This window comes from Leguminivora glycinivorella, chromosome 24, assembly GCF_023078275.1.
Source record: "Leguminivora glycinivorella isolate SPB_JAAS2020 chromosome 24, LegGlyc_1.1, whole genome shotgun sequence".
In the NCBI taxonomy this organism is placed as follows: Eukaryota; Metazoa; Arthropoda; class Insecta; order Lepidoptera; family Tortricidae; genus Leguminivora; species Leguminivora glycinivorella.
The window spans coordinates 862,031-887,553 of NC_062994.1; the positions used below are offsets into that span (position 1 = coordinate 862,031).

Consider the following 25,523-nt stretch of genomic DNA (forward strand, 5'->3'; position numbering starts at 1 on the left):
AAGGTAACGAAATGGAAAAAAATCAATTAGCGACGCTTTTTTCCGCATAGTAGGATGAAAACGGCTCGTAATTTTGAGTAGGAAAAACATTAAATTTACCTATTTTAGAAAAAAAAGTTTTTGAATATTTTTTCGCGAAAACATCGTTTAGTATATTAGTGTTTACACTTTGTATACAGCATATTCATGTATTTCCTATATAAATATTTCCTTTTTCAAGCTCTTGTATTTTAAGTCACTCATTCCCTTCACTCCCATATATCTATGATATTAATGACATTCCGCCCACTTTACAGCTTTTTTTCCAATTTGTCGTTTTATTAAAACAAGACTTGGATACCGGTTAAATTAGCCGTTATTTTTTGTTCAAAAACCGTTCTTTTCAGACCGGTTTGTCATGTTAGTTAAGGGTCATTCCAGCGAAACCGACACCACAGGCATAAAAATTAAATAACTTAATTTACATTTAAATCTACATCTAGAGAATAGAACATTATGCCTAATTTTATGATTCAATGAGTTTTTCCTTTTTATGACATTTTTTTGCATTTTATATGTGTCCAAATGTACCCCTAGCACCAGTTGTCTAAGGTGGCATATATATACCCTATGTTGGCAGCGCTATTTCGCGCTTTTAATAAACATTATGGAGAAAGTGATATGTGTAAAAGAAAATATATTTAAAGCTGTTTAAACCAGTGGCAAGTAAATTTAAATTAAGTTTCATGGTTAGGATTTATTGGGCGTCTACACAATGCGTAACTCACGTCCCACCCGTCACAATAAAACAAAGTTTTTTCTTGTTTACCCTAAAAGTATCTAAACTCTTGATGTCTTACTTTGTGAAAGTAACAATTAGGTTGAGGTTGGTTATTTTAGCTAAAAAACGCGTTGCTCTTGTGAATAAAAGTATACTTTTAACGCTTTTCAAAGTAGGTCCCACCCGTCACAGTGACGGGTGAGCAAAATGGGTTATCTGATAAAACTTGAGTTAATGAGTATAAAATCCTTCTTTTAAGTTTAGTTAAACCTAACTGGGTTATATTAAAGCAAATTATATGTCTAATATTGCTTAATTCGGTTGGGGTATTACTTTTTAGAACACAATGAATGCAATGAGGCCTATGAGTCAGGAAGAAGTCTTTTTCATTAAAACTGGTAAAATTTTTGACATTATTTCTGACCCACTGATAAAAGTATGTGGTAATAGACTGTTTGACAAGGTTTGACAATTTTTTGAACCTTTAAAAATTCAAGTTGAAAAAATATTTTTTTTTGGTTTAATGCTCTAAGAAAACTACTGAAATTATTACTTGTAACATTAAATAATTAATAAAAGAGCTGATTTAAAGTAAATACAAACGAACTGTCTTTATATTTTTCATATATTTGTATACTCAAATGTTACTCGTCCCACCCGTCACAAAGCGCTGTCCCACCCGTCACAAGCATTGAGAAGCAAAATTATTTTTGTTTTACGAGTTATTTGCGTAAATTATACTAATACCTAATCTATATAATATCAGGAATTAAATAAAAAATGGTTGTTTAACAAAAGTTTCGTAGTTTCTTACCAATTGCGAATTGTGTAAGTCAAGTCGGAGAGGAGAGGCACTTTGAAGTCCCACCCGTCACACTTCTTATACCATCAATTTCTCATAATAATAATGACATTTTCATATTTTTTTTGATGGTACAGTACGCATTGATTATTCAAGTAATTGATAATGTCATATTTAATACGCTAATTGTTGCCGTTTGGCAGAAATAAAGCAAAATGTAGGCAAAAAAGAGTATAAATATCCCACCCGTCACAATGGAATGACCCTTAAGCTGATTAAAATAATCGATATGAATGTTATATAATATCGTGTATAATGATGCATTTTCAAAATTCGTTATACACGACATAGTTTTAACGTCAATAAATAATAAGGGTTCCTGTTGTACCTTTTTGGTACGGAACCCTAAAATAGAAGCGTTTCAAGGCCGGTTCCAAAATATTTCCTATTCTTCTTTTTACACTCACTACCAGACAAAAAATGGCGCACATAAACCGGTCGTAATAACCGCCCGCTTGTATGGCGAGAACCCGCCAAGCGGGTTTTTCGTATCTTAGCAAAGTTCACGAGTACCCATTAGGCGGGTCCTTGATTTCGAAAGTGTTAAAAAAAAATAATCTATAACGTTCGCGTTTTCAACTTCGAAAAGTAATCGAAATTAACCTAATGCAAGTCTTGTTTGAGTCGACTAACGAAAAACGTTGTAAAGACGCAGTATATGCACACACGCAGCCTTCAGTCAGCATTCAATTATCTTGAAGCACCGAGCCACACGGTGAATAGTTCACATTTAGGATACGTACGTTTTACCGATTTACGTTACCACCTGTAAAAAAAAAATACATAAAATCTCTTCTCTCTATTTTCTTCTAAAATGTTAATTTAGAACACAATTTTTACTAGTTCAAATATGTTTCACTTCAAACTAAGAGGCAGCAAACATGAAAGACATAAGTTGTTCAACTAAATCTGGCATGAATAGAATAAATAAAGTTTTATAAATTAATTAGATAGACATATATATTTCCATTTTTTCATTTTTTTTATCGTATCCGATCTTCTGAAATGGCCTATAGGCACAAAGATTCATGACAAAATTTTGTGGCAAAAATATTTTAAATATTAAGTTACCGTCTCTCGTGTAGCGCGATCATATGATGTCGCAGCAGCGGCAGTAGCGCGGGCGCGCGGCGCCGCCGGCCGCCGGCGGCGTGACGGGCGCGAAGTACGCGTGCACCTTTATGTTGGGCAGGTGGTTCTGAACACAAATTATATACTAGTAAGTATAGGACAAATCAGAATACATACTATATGGGAATATGGGTGAGCATTTCTTTTTTTTTTGCCAATAAATTTTTTTTATTGTTTTAGGGAATTTTAGGTCAATTGTACTCAGAATCACGAGTACTTTCAATCTTACTGGGAGACAAAAAGTGTCCCAAAATTTCCATACATTTTTGTTACTTTTCTCTTTTGTTACCCCATACAACATGTACGGAAAATGGTAACAAAATAAGAACAAATCGTATGGGGCAATTTTTTTAACTACTAGGATTGAAAAAGCTAGTAATTCTGAGTAGAAATTGCGTTTTTTTTTTTCAAAAATATCACACTTCATAAAAGTGGCAAAAAAAAAAAGAAATGCTCGGGTAATACTAGATAAGTTTGTAACAATTGTCACAGCCTCCTCCTGTAGATTTTATTATTTGTGCCGTTTGTATATCCGAGGTCTTATATAGAGAGAGTACGTCGTAGACGTCGCATCGGACCGATAGATGGCGCCATCGTTCGTTGTAAGTCGCTCCGGCGTCACACCGCCGCGATGTTGGTAGTCCCGTTTTCCCCACCTGCAACATAAGGCTCCTACGCGCCCCGGCCCGCCACCAGCCATCCTCATTGTTTCGTCGAACGCCGAAGTGACCGGTTGTCGCGTATTCCGTTCGAACATTTTTACAGCATGGTGTCTCGAAATTAATCTTTTAGTTTCTATTTCCTTGTTACTCCTGGTCAAACCAGAGTTATTCGTGTTTTTATTTAAAAAGTGGCTTATAACGTTTCGGAATTATGAAATTTTTCAATTTCAATTTTCACCGTCAATTCTTTCTTCCCTTTTAATTTACGCTCGTTCTTCTTGAATAATGAGATATATTATGCCTCGCTAGCGATCATTATTCGTCTTTCGGGGTTCTCACGATAGAAATGAACGAGCGGTGCTTTATGATTCTACCCACTTTTTTGTAAGAAAGTTCCATGCTGCAAAAATCGTTACCGTTAATCAGTTTTCTTTTTAAACTATTCGCATTTCCGAGACTAAAGTAGGAAGTGTTATCCGCGTATTAAAAGTTTCGCGCGAGAATATAAGCGGTAACGTAGGTAAGTTGCTCCGCCGGGGACCACGTGCTCCGGGGACCACGTGCTTCGCGACCGCGGGCTGCGCGACCTGCGGGCTGCGGCGGCGGCGGCGGCGGCGGGCGCGGTGGAGGAATACCGCGCTCCAAGGAGGTTTGAATTTCTCCGACGAATGGGTGAGCAGATTCATATTATTTTAGAAAGAACATGTTCGGTTTCCGATTCGGTGCGGAGGCCCCAAACCACGTGTCGGCGCCGGAACTTACTGTAGCGCTGCGATAGCGCCACTGACCGCGGCAGTGTTGTCCGCCGCGTCGGCGCCGCCGAAGTTGCGTAGAAGTTGCCTCCTCGTTAACGATGGCCATCTCTGCGGTGCCGCCGAACAACGTTGTGGCCGCCACATAGGCGTCGCGTGCGACGCTGTAAGTATGTCTGCTGCTGCCCCGACGCGAGCGCCGCGCCGTTAGTGATCTGTCGTCAATATGCAGGCTACCAGCGCGGCCACCTTCTGCCCCCGCCTACAACGCCGCGAGCCTGCTGAAGCTGTCCACCAATATCGCTGGCCGCCACGCTTATGCTGGCGCCTCGATGGTGATGCAGAGCGTTCGTCTGCCGTGACAACGCCGCGATCCTGCTGAAGCTGTCCACCAATATCGCTGGCCGCCACGCTTATGCTGGCGCCTCGATGGTGATGCAGAGCGTGCGTCTGCCTTGACAACGCCGCGAGCCTGCTGAAGCTGTCCACCAATATCGCTGGCCGCCACGCTTATGCTGGCGCCTCGATGGTGATGCAGAGCGTTCGTCTGCCGTGACAACGCCGCGATCCTGCTGAAGCTGTCCACCAGTATCGCTGGCCGCCACGCTTATGCTGGCGCCTCGATGGTGATGCAGAGCGTGCGTCTGCCTTGACAACGCCGCGAGCCTGCTGAAGCTGTCCACCAATATCGCTGGCCGCCACGCTTATGCTGGCGCCTCGATGGTGATGCAGAGCGTTCGTCTGCCGTGACAACGCCGCGATCCTGCTGACTGTCCACCAGTATCGCTGGCCGCCACGGTTATGCTGGCGCCTCGATGGTAATGCAGAGCGTGCGTCAGCCCTGACAACGCCGCGATCCTGCTGTAGCTGTCCACCAGTATCGCTGGCCGCCACGCTTATGCTGGCGCCTCGATGGTGATGCAGCGAGCTCATCTGCCGTGACAACGCCGCGATCCTGCTGAAGCTGTCCACCAGTATCGCTGGCCGCCACGCTTATGCTGGCGCCTCGATGGTGATGCAGCGCGCTCATCTGCCGTGAAAACGCCGCGACCCTGCTGAAGCTGTCCACCAGTATCGCTGGCCGCCACGCTTATGCTGGCGCCTCGATGGTGATGCAGAGCGTTCGTCTGCCGTGACAAGCCTCAGTGGTGATGCGGAGCGTAATACTGTTAACCGCTGCACAGGCGTCGCAATCCTTCTGCTGCGTCTGCCGTGACATCGCCGCAAGCTACTTGAAGTTTTCCACCGGTGTCGTCGGCCGACACGCTGATGCTGGCGCCTTGATGTCGCCTCGATCGCACGAGGTAAGATTGCAGACGCGGCGACCTTCATCGCGCCACCGAGCGCAATACTGCGGCTGCCGCGAAGGCGTCGCTAATTTTCCTGCCGCGTCTGCCGTGACGACGCCGCGAACTCTGTTGATGCTGTTCACCGATGTAGCTGACTGTCATGCTGGCGCCGGTGCCTCCCGCGCTGACGGCGGCGACCTCGAGAGGGCCACCGAGCACGATACTGCGTGACGCGACAGGGGCATCGAAGACGCCTTTCGAGCTGACGACGGCCGTCTCAATCTCACCGCCGAACGTAACATCGTCTGCTGCAGTGACAAGCTGGTAAGATTGCTGATGTGGTCCCTTGGTACTGCTAGCCGCCACGCTGATAACGCCCGTCGCGCCTAAGATGTCACGCTCACCGCGAGCACTGTCTTCCCCTACAATGGTGCCACGACCATATCCAGGCTCCGTCTGCTACGGTATCGTTGCAGACTCTGTTGCTGACCAGGCTGATACTGCCCTCCAATGTGACGCCGGGCGCCGCTATCAGCTGACATCCCGTACACTATAGTATCCACTCTTCTCTTTCCAGTTCCCGTGAAGTACTTCGACAGTATTTACACTCTATTTTGACCAATGACTCCTCCGTCGCCGAAGTGAGAACAGATAAATTCTAAAGATGCTACGTCCTAACGTGGCTTGGCCACCCATAGTTGAACGAGGTAAGACGTCAATAACCGGACGAGGAGCCGCACTGCTGCGAGGGTGTCCTGACGATGTTCGCGAGCTATCTAATCGGAGAGGCGCCTCGCGAGACGACCCTGTGATTCCTGTACGTCGCTCATTGTGTAGGTCAAAGACATCGTAAAGGTTTGCGGAATTAAAAAAAAAAAAAAAAAAAACTCTTTCAGAATGTCCAGATCTGAATTCGAGCCAGCGTGCTACATCCTGAGCGTGCGTCTGTTTACCGGGCGGACACCAAAACCGATCGGTAATCTGGCCGCGGGGGTTCCAAGTACACGACGATTTCCCGGAGGCTTGTGGCGCCCCCTGTCCATTCGAGAGATTAACTTATTCGCCGAGCCTCTAATAAACAAATTGGGAAAAATAAACCCGCTTCGCCTTAGTGAACTTGAGATTCCAGCTCAAAGCGAAAGGGGCCAGGAACTCAGGAGGACTTCAGTAGTTATCATCTGGCTCGACTATACTGAATTAATATAGAGCTTGATTCGATCGTAGAACCTGATTTCATCAATTTCACAACTTTCGTAGTCTACAGAGGGAGGTTGGTTTCCAGCATTACCTCGTACAGCTGCCGATAGCTGTAGGCCAATCGCTCCTGTTTTGCTTGCATTTGCAGCCCGATAAGACCTTAAATAATCGGAATATTGTACAAAGTAAAGCTCTTCCGATGGAAAATAATCTTCAACAGGCGGTGGCGCTGGCGACTGAAGTGACATGCAGCCGGATTAAGGTTCGCATAGCACTATATGCTATGCACAGTTCGGTTGTATGTTATGTTATGCTGTACGATGGCAGGACTACATCTCTTCGGTTACGAGTAACTACGACAGTAACTGCTGACTCCAACAGACTGTCGTACGAGGTCAGTATGCACCCCCTGGGAGCCAAGTAAGTGACCTTCGGTGACCTCGCCTTCTTCTGCTTCGCCCGTCATCGTACCTCTTCGTCTGCGAGAGCCCTGCATTACGCCGTACAACGGTACGTATTAAGCCTCCGCCACACATAAAGCGCATTCCGCTTCGCTAACGCTACGCTATCAGCGCGCTGAATGCGCGCGCATTCCGCTCGCGTCCCGCGCGCGTTGCGCTCGCAATCCGCGCTCGTTAGTTCCCGCTAGTGCCCACTGGGCGCAACGCCAGCGTTTGTGCGGTGCACCGCCATTATTGCGCTCCGCCTACGCTCTCAAAGCGCGCATGTGTGGCGGTGTTTTAATTCACCCCTTGACCTGCTACCACGACGTGTTCAGCAACCACCAGCGATGCGACACGGACGTCACCTCTCAGTCTACACTGTCGACCTTCATTGCACGAAGTAGAAATCCGTCGCATCGGGTTTTGGATTAGGTAATGGATTACCCTAAGAGTCAATGACTGACTTGAAGAAATCGACTGATACCTCCGTCCAGTGTAGTAGCAATCGACAGCGCTCGTACTTTTCATCTTCTAGGCTAGTTTTACCGAGCGACCAGTATCCTCAAATGCCCTCACTAAAAAGAGTTCAGAGTTCAGGAGTCTCGCTTGTAACCGCGCTCGCTTGACGCGAAATAGTCTGATCGAAAATACCAGTATCGTAACAAATAGCCCTCGGGCGCGTGAGTGATGACCTTTTTCTGTGTTTGATATGGACGTAAGACGTTGGACTTTAAATAGTCATATCAAAGCTAATATTGATTTAGATAATTTTTACGTAGGGTTGACAAAAGCAGTATCAATTACGTTACCCTGCTACAGTACAGATAGTTACACTACTTTTACAGTTAATTTCCACACTTTGTGTCTGAAATTGGGTTTATAATAACCTGATAAAATAACGTGTCTGTTAATAATAAAAGTGTATCTAAGGTTTTTGTATCTTGTTCAAGTCAGCCTCGCCTACAATGTATAATAATGTCATTTCTCTAACTATTCGCTGACTAAAGCTAAACGTCATCACGAAAATCTCTTTAGGCGTTTCTGGCACCGAGATATTCGCGGATCGAAGGCGATTTCGACTGATACATCTGTCAAATCGGTTCAACAACCGATTCACTTATTCTTCTATGCTATGCCAATAGGGCTACCAAAGGCTTGCGCGCCAGCTGACTCGCCACCAGGAGATAATAAACAGGTCTCTATATAAGACCTCGGATATACAAACGGCACAAATAATATAAAAATTTTACCTTCCAATAAAATTGTTATTATTTTGCCTGGTATATCCGAGGTCTGAGTGATGCCTTCCTGGTAGGCTTAATATACCGTCGGCACTTCTCCTCAACAATGAGGGTGGCTGGTGGCGGGCCGGGGCGCGTCGGAGCCTTATGTTGCAGGTGGGGAAAACGGGACTACCAACATCGCGGCGGTGTGACGCCGGAGCGACTTACAACGAACGATGGCGCCATCTATCGGTCCGATGCGACGTCTACGACGTACTCTCTCTATATAAGACCTCGGATATACCAGGCAAAATAATAACAATTTTATTGGAAGGTAAAATTTTTATATTTTAAATGCCAAAATTTGATAAAATTATGACATTTACTTAACATTTGCAGAGGCGAAGCTAGAATTATCTTGGCCGGACTCTAGTACAAATAAAAAATAAAATAAAATAAATATTATAGGACACTCTTACACAGATTGACTGAGGCCCACGGTAAGCTCAAGAAGGCTTGTGTTGTGGGTACCCAGACAACGATATATATATATATAATATACAAATACTTGGGCCATTTTTTTTCAAAGTTGTCCACCCCACTTTTTTCTTGGATTTGGAAATTTTTATGTGGTTTCCACTCAGAATCGCGAGCTCTTTCAACTCTAATAGGAGAAAAAAAGTGTCCCAAGGTTTTTTCCCATTCCGTTACCATTTTTTCATACATTTTGTATACCCATGTTACAAAAAAGTGGGGTGGACGACTTTGAAAAAATGGCCCATAGGAGAAATCATAATACAGGGTTGGGCAGAATAACTGTACTAGTTAAAAAGTGGTATAAAATTTTAAAAACACGATAATGTGAAAAGTAGTGCTATGATTTATATCCATAACATCTTAAGTTTTAAAGTGTTATGTAATATATTTTATTTGCTTTTCTTTAACTTGCATAATTTTAGGCATTTTGCTGTAGAAGGAGTTTGACCCGGCACGCACGATCTCATCTGCTAAGTCATGCAATACTTGACTACCCGACCCCAAAATAAATGCCAGTTTTAGCCTTTTGCCATCTCAATAAAACTTTGCATTTATTTTTATATGTAAATGTTAATAGTTATCAGTTATCTAAAAATGCGTAGCGTACGTTTCAAGATAAAATATCAGCCTAAAAATTTCGACGAAAATGGCACTTTTCCTCATGAAGATGTGGTCTGACTGAGTTTCTCTTTTGAATAAATTTATGGCTAAAATATCTTCATTTCTATCCCTTAATATAACACCATACTCAACATCAGTCTGACATTTGTTGAACTCCTGAAATTGAAATGCATTTTAGACCGAAAAACCCTCACGTTTTTCAAAGAAACAGCGTACGTACATAAATTATCCTTTATGTTTAGGTCCCTTAGTTCATGGTTATTTTGCAGTATGCAAAACGTTGTCCCCTCTTCAATTATATTATGTTATTGAATATTTTATAATTGAAGCACAATTTTGTATGATTCGCCCATGGTTATTTGTAGCTACTTTACTGACACAAACCATCCAATTCCTACAAAATCTTTACTTGATTTCAGAAGAAAAATACTTCTATAAACGATTTTTGGTATGCAATATCAAAGCAATATTGGATATTAACTTTTTTCAGTTAGTTGAATATCTCGCCCAATCCGCAATGTTCGCTGTCATAACTTCCAACTGTAAATACTTTTCAATTTTGTTATAAAAAAATAATTAAACAGACTGTAATAGAAGTGTCTTTTAGAATCCGTGAAAGGCATTAAATTGTCGATTTAAATTGATACACAGGGAATAGAAATCTGTTATATTGAAATAGATAACGACATGTATTACAATAGGACAGGTTAATCCGCCCAACCCTGTACATGTGTGTAACACGAATAAACCGAAAGACTAATCACGCATTTCTGAGAGCAAAAGAAAGATAAAATGTTATATCAAGCGAAATTCGCAAAAAAAAAGTAATTTGTTGATTTTTTTATACTGATATCTCTTAAAAGTTGGTGAAAGTATCTATAAGATATAAAACAATAGTACATTACTATACAAGTGCGTAAAAAAGGAAGTTTGAAACGAGTGGCGATAAATTAAAACACGACCGAAGGGAGTGTTTTAAATCGACACGAGTTACGAATTTCCTTTTCGCACATGTATCATACGACGTTTTTCAGTACAGATGAGCCTCTGAAGTTTCGACCTGGCATATAATGAACCACTTCTCGCACTAGTGCGTAAAAAAAACACCATCTGTACTGAAAAATCAAATTGCTGCTAACTTAACTCGGTATGACTCTAATAGGTATGGGGCTTACCCACAGATGTCATAATATATACCATAGATCAAGCAAACGTATCTACTTAGCGTGTCAAATGAACTCAGTGAAATCCACTGAGTTGTCCGTCTTTACTCGCAGCTTGCAGCTTTCGGGCGTCAATTTTTGTAAGCTGAAGTCAATCAAAACATAAAAAATGCCTCGTTACGTGATATTCAATTGCAACAACACAAAAATTATGAACAATCAAGAGCCTGAGACATATTTAAAATTACAGGCAAGAAACAACTTCAGTACAAAATTTGACACGCTCGGCCCCTATACAAATAGTAGAACTTGTTTCTTCTATATAAATAAAGTTCTGTGGGCTTACCCTAAGTTTTCGAATGGCGTTCCTAGTGACAAGCTGGCAGTCGTACAGCTCAATCAGCTGCAGGTTGTGGCAGGAAGTCAGGTGTTCTAACGCCCCGTCCGTCACCAAAGGGCAATTGTCTAGACCTGGAAACGAGTTACTGTCAATTTCATATTCTATTATAATAATTAAAAACCAACCATTATTACAAAGCTTTGTAACTTCAAGTTAATGTTCCAATTGTCCACGAGAAACTTTTTTTCTACTTTGTTCTGGAAATTACGATCTCAGAACGTTTACTACAACTGATTGTTTCATATATCTGGCAACCAAACGCTGGAATGATATCCCTCCACCATTATTTCCATTATTATTTAATACTGCTCAACAATAATTGAATAAAATTGTGTTTGAAAGCACGTACAATAAACAAGAATATCATACGGCTATTTGGCTGCGTATTTCAGAATATAATATCTGGGCAACCGAGCTTCGCTCGGTTCTGTTTCGTATCCTTGACATGTGTCGCCATCTAGTTCAAAAATGAATAGTACCTACATCGAGCGAAAGAATTCTCAGCCTTAACAACACAACTACTCCACACGAGATGGCGCGCATTTCGCCACAAAAACTCAAATAGTGTATTTTTCTATTCGTTTTAGCCTTGACCTGTGTCGCCATCTAGTGTTTGCAATAAATAGTACTTACATCAACCGAAAGAATTCTGTCTTAACAGTACAACTACTGCACATGAGATGGCGCGCGAAGAAAAACTCATGAAAACTCGAAAATTCGCGTTTTCCGGGACCTAAGGATAAGTTAGACCGATTTTTCACCCCCAAAAACCCCCACATAACAAATTTCTGCGAAATCGTTAGAGCGGTTTCCGAGATCGTCAGTGTAAATAAATATATATATAAATAAATAAATAAATAAATATACAAGAATTGCTCGTTTAAAAGTATAAGATTTTGCAGTAAATAAATTAATGACTTACACACTTTATACTTAATTAAAAAACATCACTTTCTAGTTTAAATGTGATCAGATAATTCATTTAAACTTCATTGCACAAATTTACAAAAAAAAAAGAGTACAAATGGCGGACTTAACGCCTTGAGGTATTCTCTACCGGTCAACCATTTAGGCAATGTTGTGGTATTTATAAAATAAAAGTGTTTAACGACATACCCAACACGGTGAGGTGCTCAGCCGCGCAGGGGGACATGGATAGTTGCTTGATGCCGTTGTCTGTTATCAACTCGCAGTGGGACAACGTCTGCAAGCAATAGTAAATTACGATACAAGTGCGGAAAAGATGTTTTTTGTTACAAAAGTTTAAGACAACAATAAAATGTACAATGAGGTACAATGTTTAGGCATAAATAGGCTACTTGCCTCCTAGTCAAATCAGCTTCTTTTTAAGAACTGTCAAAACGAATTTGAACGACTTGCTAATATGGAATTAATATGAAATCGAATTGAGTGACGTCACGGTCAACTCAGTTACTTTATATATTTCTACCTGACTTATTAAATAGAAATTGGATTTAAAAATAACTTCTATCCATGTTTTTCTTATAATTATCTGAAGTTGTATTTCGTGCATGGTCTAAAATATCTAACAGTCAAGTTCCCTATATTTTAGGTGCATTTAGTTTTTAGAAATAAATTGGGGGACAGGGCATTGGATCACACTTTTGTGGCACATTTGTTAATTTACCAGTTTTTCGAGCCTGGGGCATCCCATAGACAAATGCACGAGTGTGACGTCCGTTATCAAAACACACTCTTCCAGGTCCATTCGTTCCAGCATCCGGCAACTCTGCAATAGACAAATAGGGTAAGTTCGGGGCCGGAAAAGAGTAACCACTTACTAAATGAGTGGGTCAACATGAAAATATTAACATTTACTAGTGTCATAGTGTGCTACGCCCGCTGATCGGTGAATCCACGTAAAAGTAACGTGAGTCACGACTTCATTGAGTGTTTATTTGAACTACAGCTGCAAATGAAAGGATCTATGCATATATCGGGAAAGTAACACTTATTTAGAGATAGATTATCACTTGAGCTTGCATCGTGAATAAATGGAACATAAATAAATATTAAATAAATCTCATATACAAAAATATGGTTCCAGCTTGGAACACTTGGAGACATTGGTCATTTTTTCTTTGTATATGACATTTATTTAATATTTATAGTATAATAGTAGTGAGACTACTTAAAATTTTACTAGAAATATTTTCTATGAGAAAATAGTTTGATTTGATCTAAGATTAAATGGAACATGTCATTAAATCGTGACTCACGTTACTCTTGCCGCGGATTGACCGTTTATTTTTGGCAAAAAATATTATTTATAAGTACTCAAACCGAAGAGAATGTATGAGCGTTATAAAAGTGCGTGCGATAAATTGTTTCCATAATCCGCGATCTCTGCCTACCCCTTGGGAAAAGCCGTGAGTGTATGTTGTACCTACCCTAGCTAGCGCCTGGAAGCCAGCGTCCGTGAGCTGCGTGCACTGCGCCAACTCCAGCGTTACCAACTCCGGGCAGCGGGCCGCCAGGGCTGTCAGCGATGCGTCTGTGAGACGGGAGCAGCCCGACACGCATAGCAGCCGCATGCCGCCGTTTAATTTTGATATGGAATCGTCTGTTAGGCTCTGGAAGATAAATATAGAGGTACACTAAACTGAGTATCACACACACACACACACAGTGTGAGTCATGTAACAAAAGCAAAACAGCCCACCCACCCTATATGTATAATATAGGAATGGATATACAGACACAGAAAAAAGGTTATCAATAGGTGTGGGTATCCGTTTAAAGGCACAGTTCGAGTTCGATATCAAATTAAGAGTTTGAAATGATTCACGATTATTTTCATTAGACTTATATTGACCGGGATATAGACCGTGATCATGATGCACGCAACTGCGTCGAAATATCGGAAGCTCGACATACATCAAAAAGGTAATCACGGTCAATATAAGCCTAATATCGAATTAAATTAAGAAAAAATTTAAAAAATTAGTAAGTACCAATTTTTTAAGTAACTATTTAACTTTTTCTTGATCAAAACACGATACAGAACACACTTTTGAACTAGTATCCATTAATTTTGTTACATCTTGTAAGTTATAAAAAATCTGAGTTGTCATGAGGACGATATTTTTACAGGATGGCCGAGTAGAAAATAAGTTTCCGACACGGCCATTCTGTAAAAAGTGCGTCCTCGTGTTCAGAAATATCTGTTAGTGTCCTTAAAGTGGTTTACACTATTTCTGTTATACTTTGTATTAAATTATTGCGATCTAGAAACAAATATTTCTGAATCGTCACACGAGGAAGCGTTTCTTCCCGGATGGCCGTGTCAGAAGCTAAAAAAAATAAGCTACTGACACGGCCATCCTGTAAAAAGTGCGTCCTCGTGTTCAGAAATATCTGTTAGTGTCCTTAAAGTGGTTTACACTATTTCTGTTATACCTTGTATTAAATTATTGCGATCTAGAAACAAATATTTCTGAATCGTCACACGAGGAAGCGTTTCTTCCCGGATGGCCGTGTCAGAAGCTAAAAGAAATAAGCTACTGACACGGCCATCCTGTAAAAAGCACGACCTCGTGTGTCAATAACAAATATTTTTTTTTTTGTATTGATGAGTGGCGACGATCTCTGGTGTAGCTTGCTCTATTCATTGACAGTTAGTATCAAGTCTAATGTGACGCTCACAAAGGTCGCCTACCATATGGATCAAATTTATTCGTATCTTTTCACAACGACGTGGTACCTGTGACCTAGGAATAGCACAAATTTAGATGATTTACTTACTTCGCAGCCCTGTACGTTGAGCACTTCCAGGTCGGGGCAGTACGTGGCGAGGCACGACACAGCTCTGTCGTTCACGTTCTTGCAGCCTGACAGACAAACGGAATATTAGGCAATCCGGTAGCTATCGTGTTTTATGGACGCTCCGCCACTGCTAACTAATAATTCTAACCAATAAAATATGTCTTTAAGCAAAGAAGGTCCTCATGCTTGTGTATATGGAACATTTTGGTCCTAATCTGTCGCATAACTAGGAAAGACGAATTTATCTTCGTTTTCTCTGATAGACAGTCAAATATGGAGCAATGCGAGACTATATTTTAATTATAAAATTGTACTCTTAATCGAAACACGGCAAAACTTGTGACTTTTACAGTTATTCAGTCTTTGAGAGGCTGATTAATGTGACACTGAAAGAGTATAAGGCTTATTTTTGACGACCGGTCTGGCGCAGTCGGTAGTGACCCTGCCTGCTGCGCCGCGGTCCCGGGTTCGAATCCCGGTAAGGGCATTTATTTGTGTGATGAGCACAGATATTGGTTCCTCTGTCATGGATGTTTTCTATGTATATAAGTATTTATATATTATATATATCGTTGTCTGAGTACCCACAACACAAGCCTTCTTGAGCTTACCGTGGGCCTCTGTCAATCTGTATAAGAATGTCCTATAATATAATAGTTATAATGTAATAGTTATTTATTAGATTAAGTCGAGATATTCCTCCTGAACTGAAATCAGTTAAACCTACAGCCTGGCATAAAGAGTTGAAAATAATAGGGGCGCCACAGTCTACGTAAACTGGCATGTGGCAACTGTTAAGTCACTTTTGTATGAGAAATTAGTGTTGCTATGATAAAAAAAATAGTTCAATTTTTACTCTTTTTTGCCGAGTTCTAAGTTCTTTAGCTAAGCTACTAATCACCTCTGCAGATGAAGCTCTTCAGTTTGGGACAGCCTCGAGCCAGCGCCTCCACACCGTTTTCCGTGATGGACTGACACCACGACACGTTCACGTGCGTTAGGAGCTAAAAATATAATTAATATTTAATAAATTTTTTTTTGGAAAGAATTAAAGATTTTCCGTAAATTAATCACCAGGCCCCGAAGCCAATTGGCGCAGAAATGCAGTCTGGCTTTGTCGCGCCAATACGCAAGAGCGATAGAAATAGACAGCTACGAAAGAGACCGCATATACAAGTGGCAAATAGTTACACGTTTTGGTTTACTTACAAGGAGCATAACCATGATTGGCATTTATGCCATTGTTATCGACGGTCCAATATTAGTCTGTAGAACGTCACAAATATTTGTTACTATAATAGTGTACTTACCGGACATCCATCCGACAGTGCTTTTAGTGATATGTCCGACATACTGGGGCAGGAGTCCAGGTTTATCCTGCAAATTCAATATAATAGCAGTCAACACTGGCATGTCAACTTCTTACTTCTATGTCAGTGGTATATAAATGTGAACGTTTTGAATACAACTGATGTGTCGCCGGCATAGGACGGTTTGTTTGAATACGTGTCACTGGCTTAGGAGTCCGATTGTTTAGATCACAGAACTTGTGTAACAAGCATATGAGAAGGTTTATTTAAATCACAAACCTTGTGTGGCAACGAACGTGTTAAGAAGGTGAAATTGTACATTCAATATTTAAACTCATGTGTCATTCATTATAAGTAAATATTCTTTATTGCACCATTTCACATGTAAAAAATATATAGAATGTTGAGTGAGAGTATAACTAGGTAACAACAGGCGGTCTTATCGCTAAAAAGCGATCTTTTCCAGACAACCTTAGGGTAGCTGGAAAAACGGAACAGAAACAAAAGCTAACAGGCAGTGCAAGAACAAAAAATATAGAGAAAACCAACACAAACACACATACATATATATCGAATACATAAATAAATATACCTCATAATACATACATGCATACATAAATACAATAAATAAAAATGGCAACTTAAGATAGAGATAGACAGTATAATTTAAGCTGATTTTTGAAAATTGAAAGAGACTTTACTAGTCTTAAATTTACTGGTAAGGAATTCACAACCGTACAACCCGGTAGGTAAAAGAGTTGCTATAAAATTTAGAAGTAGAGATGGTGGAAGAGCAAGAATATGAGTTTGAGAACATCTGATTATACCTTTGTAGCTTGCTGCATCTCCTGCCGAGAGCTTGGCAAGTCTGATCGGTGAGCTTTTTGCATTTGTTCAGGTTCAAGTCTTCGATGTTCGGGCATGACTGCACAAACATAATGCAATGAGATATAGAGAGATAAGACGTAGAACATACAATTTGCACTGGCGAGGCCCTCGAAATCACTGTCAACTTAGCTTGGTATGAATTAAAGGTTAAATTTTCATCTATGGGCATTTTCGGAAATTGGAACCCAAAATTGAGAACTGTCACTAATTTTGGGTCCCAACAAAAAAAAATATTTACAAAATAAATTAAAAAAAAAATATCTGAAAATAAACTTATTTCATGTCAAAAATGTAGATTATTGGTTATAGTTTATGTAGATAACACAAAAGCAATATTTATAAAATTTTATGCTAAATTGTCGTCACAAAACTGACATAAGTAGAGTAAATTTTTATTAACAACATTCACTAATTTTAGGACCAATTTTTTGAAAATGCCCCTATCACGTTACGAGAAGCCAATGTTTTATGATTTATCGGTAGTGTTTTTGTTTTTGCGTTTTAGTAGTTGGCAAAACTCATTCAGTATAGCCTACATATCCACCCCCTAGAATATTATCCATATTAATATTATAATGGGAAAGTGTGCGTGTCTGTTTGTTTGTCCGCCTTTCACGGCAAAACGGAGCGACGAATTGACGTGATTTTTTAAGTGGAGATAGTTGAATGCATCCCTTCAACTATCTCCACTTAAAAAATCACGTCAATTCGCCTAAAAAAGTAGCCTATGTCACTCTCCATCGAGAGTGACATAGGCTACTTTTTGTCCCTTTCTAATCCCCCACTTCCCTAAAATGGGGGATGGAAGTTTGTATCCGCAATTTCTGAATTTAACGCGAGCGAAGCCGCGGGCAAAAGCTAGGTACACATAAAAATCTGCATGTATATATACTGGAAATGCTAGTTTACCTGTGCAAGTGTCTTCATAGAGCCATCAGCTATGCTCTCGCAGCCCCGAAGCGAGAGTTGCCGAAGGAATCCGCCGCAGCGCTGAGATATGTTCTCTATTACGGGACCCTGGAACCAATTAAACACTAAACTGGGAACACGTTTAGACATTATAATTATAAATTACATGACAAAATAAATAAATAGTAATAAATAAAAAAGTCATTTATCAAAGTCATTTGTCATCTATTCGCAAGTTTATCGTTAAAGTACCTAAGTACCAGCAGCGGCTGGTCCATACAAGCCGATTCCCATCGGCTTGCCTAAAATTGATTACTAGTAAAGTACCTAATGTTAAGGTAGGTTTCTTTTTGCTTTGGTGTTGCCTAGCAGAAATTTTCACCAGCCGCCACTGCTAAGTACATACGTTTTCATTTTCGCATTAATAAGACGCTACAGGAGCGAAAATGCTAAAATGAAAAGGAGCCACCCTTTCAATTTGAGAATTTTAGTTAAATATACTAGTGTTATTGATTAGATTTATCGAAAAAAAAAATTGTCCATTCAGAACAATTCAGTTAAAAGATATTGCGAAAAAATCTTTAAAATCGAGGTTCCGCTTTCGACCGTTTCTTCCTTCAAAACTTAATCAATCGTAACGAAATTTCAGAATCTGTGTCGGACCGTTTAGTTTTTTTGGCTAATTGTTACCAATCTTGAGTATCACCGCCTCTTTTTGCGTCATAATGAAGCCACCAGTTTTTGGAAAATTTTGATTGGCTCTAGCGTCTATAAAAATAAAAATATCAAAGAAATCAAAACGGTCCGACACAGATAAAAATAATAATAATCTGTGTTGAAAAATTTTTGCTCTATCTTCAAAAACCAAGGAGGAAATAGTCGAGAGCGTTTGTATGGAAAATTGACCCCTCCTGTATTGTCTTAAAGGAAATGTGTTACCTCCACGTCTCGCTGGAACTCGAAAAGGTCTATCCTCTGCCAATTGGAGCCGTCCAGCGCCAGAATATTCCATAGTTTCGATACCTTAAACAAAAGACAAATGTGAATTTCTACCATTCACAATTTAGGACCAACGCGTAGACAACTTGTCAATCTTTCACTAAACTTAAACTAAACTTTATCTCTTTTCCGTAACAGTGCGACTGGGGGTTGCGTTTCGTTCACTACGTTCGTTAACAATTAACATTTTGTCGATGCAGCTTGAGAAGCCTGGCGCAAAAAAAAACATAAGAATAGGAAAATTGATAAAAGAGAGTGAATTTAGTGATGACGATGATTTACCACCTGTGGAACTACGGGAAGCAGTGATAAACGCGTTTTTTGCGTTGTACTTTCCTCGCTATAGTGAGGGGAAAAGTTTTGTGTTACACTCGGGTGCAAATGTATTTTACTTCTCGTGTGTTCAAAAACTCGCAAGTTCAGGATTTTATTCTCGAACCACTCGCTTCGATCGTGGTTTAACTATAGAGTCCTTCCACTTGCTCGTTTTCAATTCCACACTCAGCGTTAAAATACAACTTTGCACCCTTGTATAACAAATATAGTATGTTATGCAACAGACGTTTAAAGGAGGTCAAAAAAGACGAGTAGCGTGGGTATAGCCGTAGTGTATATATTGAGGTGAAGCCGAAAATTGTTAAAAACGAATATTTTTTGGCTCAGTTAAACACCGTTGCATACAATACTTTTTCTACGAGCATGCACTTAGTTTTTAACAGTTTTCTTGAATAACTTTCGCGAAATTCACACTGTTTCCTGTATTTTGACGCAAAGGTTTGCACTTGCACGCGCGCAGTATCGTTATAACAATGCGTTGCCATGGTTACAGAGCCAAACAATGCGTTCTCAGCTTTTTCGAAACTGCGCGCATGCGCAGAAAGCCGGCGGACGCTGGTTTTGGGGAATAGACTTGTAGGGTTTTAAAGATCTATGCACGAGTTTGTAAATGACGAATAACAGTTCGGGAGTAGAAAAACTATTTTACCTGCGCACAGCGACAGAGCGACACGACGTCCAGATACGACAGGATCCGTAGCAGAAGCTCTTTCGGCAGCTTCTTATTGATATGGTTTTCATCCTCGCTCGAGAATCGACCGATCTGATAAAGAAACAACATCATTATATACTGTTTTCTTTTTGTTTTCCATTAAATTCGACACGTCGTTAGTCCGTTTTCACATTATCCGATTCGATATCGGACGTAGGACCGATAACCCATACATTTAAGCCGCATCCTTTGATTTTTGCCTCTGAAATCCTTCCGACATCCGATATAGGATCGGATAATGTGAAAACGCACTTCGGCTAATCAACAGAAACCCACTTATGTTAAATTCGGGAAAAACAGGTTTTTCGTTGTGATACATATTAATAAGTGTGAGAGAACCTTATGAATAAAATAATAGTTGGTGTCAAGTATTTGACGACGCTAAGTACCTATAGGCTTAGAATAAATTAGAATAATTCAGAGGCCGTGAGTTCAAGTCTCACCCAATGCAGACATTTTTGACCTTTAAAACTTATTCTAAGCCTAGTGGCATCGATTGCAGGCGTTTCTGCTAATCAGAAGTAAAAAAAAAACTAAGTACCTATCAGTGGCGGCTAGTGAAAATTTCTGCTAGGCAACACTGAGCAAAAAAATGAGTAGAGGCCTTCTAAAGGTAAGTCTGTAGTTGTCACACCACAGGAAGAGCGTTGATGGACGCGTTAGATAGAGGTTGACGTATACAGACTTAGCTTATTCGCACTATCTGTATAAGAACACGACAATCATTACTTGTAATCAATTTTAGGCAAGCCGGTGGGAATCGGCTTGTATGGACCAGCCGCTGCTGGTACCTATGCACGTCAAAATAAATACTCAACATCTAGAATATTACTTTTGCTAATCCTCGAATAGATAACGTGCAAGTCAATCAGTGTTAATCCGTTATACGTGCAGCTTGCGTATTTTATACATGCAATTAATGTTAAAAACAAAAACGCTCTCAGAAGATCGTTTCTGACGTTTCTTCTGCGAAATTTCATTAAAACTGGATTATCAATCAATCAATCAAAATATTTATTCGTAATATACTCTTGGATCTCTATACGGATTACTTATACTCAAATAAAATGTATCTTTACTTGACCTTCCTTCGTACGTATAAATAAGAAACCAAACCACGTGGGTTTATTTGTTTACAATCTACATACTTTCAAATACCTACAATAACAGATTTCAGTAATGCTAAATTAAAAAACGTGTAAAAGGCAACTATAAATAACTCATTTTATTTTTCATGACGACGTCACAACGGACTTATCAGAGATATTTGAAATAGTTGATTTACCAGAGGATTTTGTCCTCTTAAAATACCTAGTCGGCAGCATAAACCAAAGACGTATATTATTATATACGAGTAAAGTAACTCCGTATAGATATGATAAAAACTCTAAAGAAAAACGTACCTACTACCTTGGAATCAATAAGAAAAATGTACGGTCTACTAGATAGCGCTACACCTTCGCTTGATGGTACTAATAAATAATATTTGATAATTTTCAACTTAAGAATATAGGCCAAATTGTCAAAACTGAAGCAGCCCTACATCACTCGCTCGCGGTCGCGCGTTAAGTACCTACCTGCTAGCAGTTGCCTCGAGGTAACAAGTGGCCGAGGCGCCTGTGTAGTTGCGTGGCACGTACCTACTATTCTTCTGAATTTTACGTAGTAACTTATTAGTATTATTACTCATGGACATATGCATACTCCCACTTCTGACCTACGGTGCACAGACTTGGTCTTTGACTAAAGCTCAGAAGTTCAAGCTCGGGGTTTGCCAACGTGCCATGGAGCGCAGCATATTAGGTGTCAAATTGGTGGATCGAGTCCGGAACACCACGCTGCGCTCCAAGACGAAAATTATCGATGTAGCTCGGAAGGCGGCCAAGTTAAAATGGGACTGGGCTGGTCACGTCTGCCGGATGCTGAACGAGTTGCGGGGCAGAATCACCACGGAGTGGGAGCCCGAAAACTCGAATCGGGGATCTGGCAGACCCCGACAGCGATAGCGGAACGAACTGGACTCCTTTTTGAAGGAATGGCCAGACACGGCTTTGAATAGAGATAAGTGGAAAGATTGGGGGGAGGCCTTTGCCCAGCAGTGGGACACGACAGGCTCCAAATAATAATAATAATAACTTATTAGTATTAGTTAAGTAGGCATTTGTCGTTTTGCGGGGAAGTGAAGGATCTGTTACCTTAGTAACTTATTAATGACCTGTGACTGAGGCTCAAACGTTATAAACCTGTGTCGAGAGTTAATTCTCTATTATACTATACCCTCTTTACGTAAAAACGGAAAGTGTAAGTAGGTATGTAACTTTTGGATCTAGTACGAGAACTGCGCCCCAAAATGGGGCGCTTTCTCCATACAATGAATATAATTTTCCATGACACTTAGTGCGTTTTCACATTATCCGATCCGATATCGGATGTCGGAAGGATTTCAATAGAAAAAAAACAAGATGGCACCTGTAATGTATGGATTATCGGTCCGACATCCGATATCGGATCGGATAATGTGAAAACGCACTTACACTGTAGAGTTATCCATTCTAAATTTTCACAAACATGGTATAGGTTCTGTATGTAAATAAATAAGTATGATAAGGTATTAATTTGTTTTATTACGACGCTTATCAGTCATTCTATGTGATACTGATAACTTATCACTCTTATCAGATATGTTTATAAACAAAGAATTTGTTTTGATATCTCATTAATTTATTATGATCAAGTTACAAAATGACCAAACTAGCTTATTACATTAGCTATATGTATACAATCCTTTTTCTCCAATAGTTCACAAAGCAGTACATTACTTGTTATGTACTTAGTAAGTATAACGGGTTAGCACTGATTGACTTGCACTGGTTCACGGATTAGCAAAGTAATTTGCTAGATTCTGAATATCATGGATTTCCGCAATGTAACGGTTGATTGTATCAATTAATTAAAAAAGAAAGGAACCTCAACATGATATGAAGAAGATCAATTAATAAATAAAATTAGAAGTTTAAACCTTATTTTATTAACTAGGCGATACTAGTCTTGTATGTAGTTGTATCAAATACATATTGATCATTCTAATTAAATGTCTACCTATTCATACTAAAAAAAAAAAAAAAAAAACATATTCTATCAATCATAAAATCTTCAAATCTAGAAAACTTAAAAATTGTTACAGTAAGATTTATGAATATGGAAAGGGTTTTTTTTTTCAATTTTAAAATGAAGAAAAGGTAAGTTTAAAAACATCTCCTCAGAATAAAATCATACATTTTAGAAGGTTAAATAAGTTAAACTGTGTTTGTCTCTGTAAACAAATGGAATAACTATGCAATTAAAATTAAGTGACCAATTGACTAAATTATCATTTGTGCCGTTCTTAAGGAAGAGTATCACATTGACATTTAAGCTAAGCATAAGAACCCTGTAATAGGTGAATTGTATAAATTATTGAGCAAATTTGAACTTATGGTAAGGAACAATGTGGTACCTTTTACTTGAGAATGTCACATAACAAAAAACATATTTATCTAGGAAATATTAAGTTTCTGATTAATTAAGCCATAGCAAAGTTATGACTGGCTGAAGGGTTGCCAACTTTTTTTTAGGGAAATATAGTATTTTAGAAAATTCCATCTAAAAAATATAGTACACCGAAATAAAATATAGTACGGTACACATAATTGATAACCAAGTCGTAGAGATCGTTCTTTCTGTCCACTCTAAGGGGCTCCATTCGGTTTTCATCGATTTTTGACAAGTTTTGTGTTGCATTGGTTCTCTTATTTAAGTATCGTCGAAAGTTGTATGGCCGAATATCACTTCCCAACTCACGTTTCGCGCAATTTTATTCCGCCGAATGTTCATTTCCCAACTTATTATTTTATTTGCCAAGCTCACATTTACCAACTTAACATTTGGCCTTTTTTAAAAAGCAAACTTTCATGTTGTCGAATGTTTTACTTAGCGTAATATATAACTAGTTGTACCAAATGCTTTATTGAACACCAACAATATATATGGCGTATTTAGAAAAATATGCAATATTGAGTCTTCTATCACTTTCTACATTTATTGACAGGTATGCAATTTTTACTTACGTACCTATTAATATTCTTTTAATTTCAATAGTTACCTACTTACTTTTTTTACAAGACTCATATTTAAAAAAAATATACCCATATTATAAGTACTTATATTTTTTATGAAATTAGACATTGTTTTAAAAACTTTTTACTTCAATGAAATCTAGACTTTTATAAAAATGCAAAGCGATTTTAATTTTAAACTAATTAAGGCAAAAATTTTGACCAAAGAACCAGTTTCTGAGTTTCGGTCCTAAAATAGTTCAACTTTGATGCTAAATATCACAGAATCAATGAGCTGTGAAGTAGGTACCTAATTATGGGATGCTAGTTTGTTTAAAGACGATTCTGTTAATATGATAGAAACTATCGTAATATTCATAATACCAATGGATTCAAATTGACGCTCATCGGAGTAGAGAATCCCCTTAAGAAATGTCGTTATTAAATATATCATGGAAAAAATACAAATGTTTTCAAACAACGGTGGCTTTATACGTAACTGCAATATTTGCAGGTCAGAACGAAGTAATAAAATGTACAGAGAAGGTTAAACATGAATAAAAGCGCGAGCGGAGCGAGCGCGAAATTCTTTTCATTGTCAAAACGCCGCTCCTGGCGGTTTGACCCTAGTGTAAATTCGCCACTGGCATGGACCCCAAAAATATAGTACTTTTGCGTACTATATATGCTTCATATAGAATATAGTACGCTGGGCCAAAATATAGTACAGTACTATATTATATAGTACGGTTGGCAACCCTACTGAATGCGCACTTTAATGTGTAAGAAAAGTGCTTTATAAAAAAAATAACACCTGTTTTTTTAATGCATGCACCTGACGCGAGGGTCACACAAGGCCGTACAATTTCGCGGTCTACCTACATAACGGTACCAGTGGGGTTAATGCACGCGCAGGGTCAACACACTCGCCTAACAAAGGAAAATTACTTAATCCCGATCATCGCCGGCCAAATCCGAAAAAAACCGGCACAATGTCCTCCATTTATTTGCATAATAAAAACGCACTTGAAAAAAACAAGTTTAAAAAAAAAAGTTTAAAAATAGAACGCAACTCGCAATGTTTATCATTTGCGATCTTTGTGTGTCTTTGTAAATCCAAGTTTGTAATTGCTGTTAAATATTAATAATCATCGCGTGGGAGAACAAAGGAATAGGGCATGTACTTGCGTATAGGTACGGATATGTCAGCTGTTTCTAATCAAAACGAAAACACAAACATGTTAACGATGTCGATCGATGGATGCGTACCTCGAATTTACTCCTCCCTGAGTAACTCATGGTCGGGTAAGGCGTGATCTTCGCCACTCTGCAAAATTTCACTGACTCGTCGGTCCTAAAATTTTCAATAGCCGCGGGCGAGAACGCACCAAACAAATATGGACGACTTTGATTTGGCTTTTCCTAGTTTTTCACGACGTCCTTCGCTGA

At 39.5% G+C, this 25,523-nt stretch overlaps 1 protein-coding gene across 1 annotated transcript; it reads right to left on the minus strand.

The window, feature by feature from the left end:
* Nucleotides 1-1,834: 1,834 nt before the first annotated feature.
* Nucleotides 1,835-25,523, minus strand: LOC125238797 (F-box/LRR-repeat protein 20). Its single transcript, XM_048146241.1, has 14 exons — nt 25,344-25,523; nt 19,918-20,031; nt 18,873-18,956; nt 17,934-18,041; nt 16,964-17,061; nt 16,137-16,203; nt 15,728-15,830; nt 14,806-14,891; nt 13,452-13,634; nt 12,689-12,790; nt 12,157-12,244; nt 10,987-11,111; nt 2,694-2,820; nt 1,835-2,388 (listed from the first exon to the last, which is right to left on the minus strand). The coding sequence occupies exons 1-13, from the start codon at nt 25,371-25,373 to the stop codon at nt 2,713-2,715; spliced, it is 1,296 nt and encodes a 431-aa protein (XP_048002198.1). The 5' UTR covers nt 25,374-25,523; the 3' UTR covers nt 1,835-2,388; nt 2,694-2,712.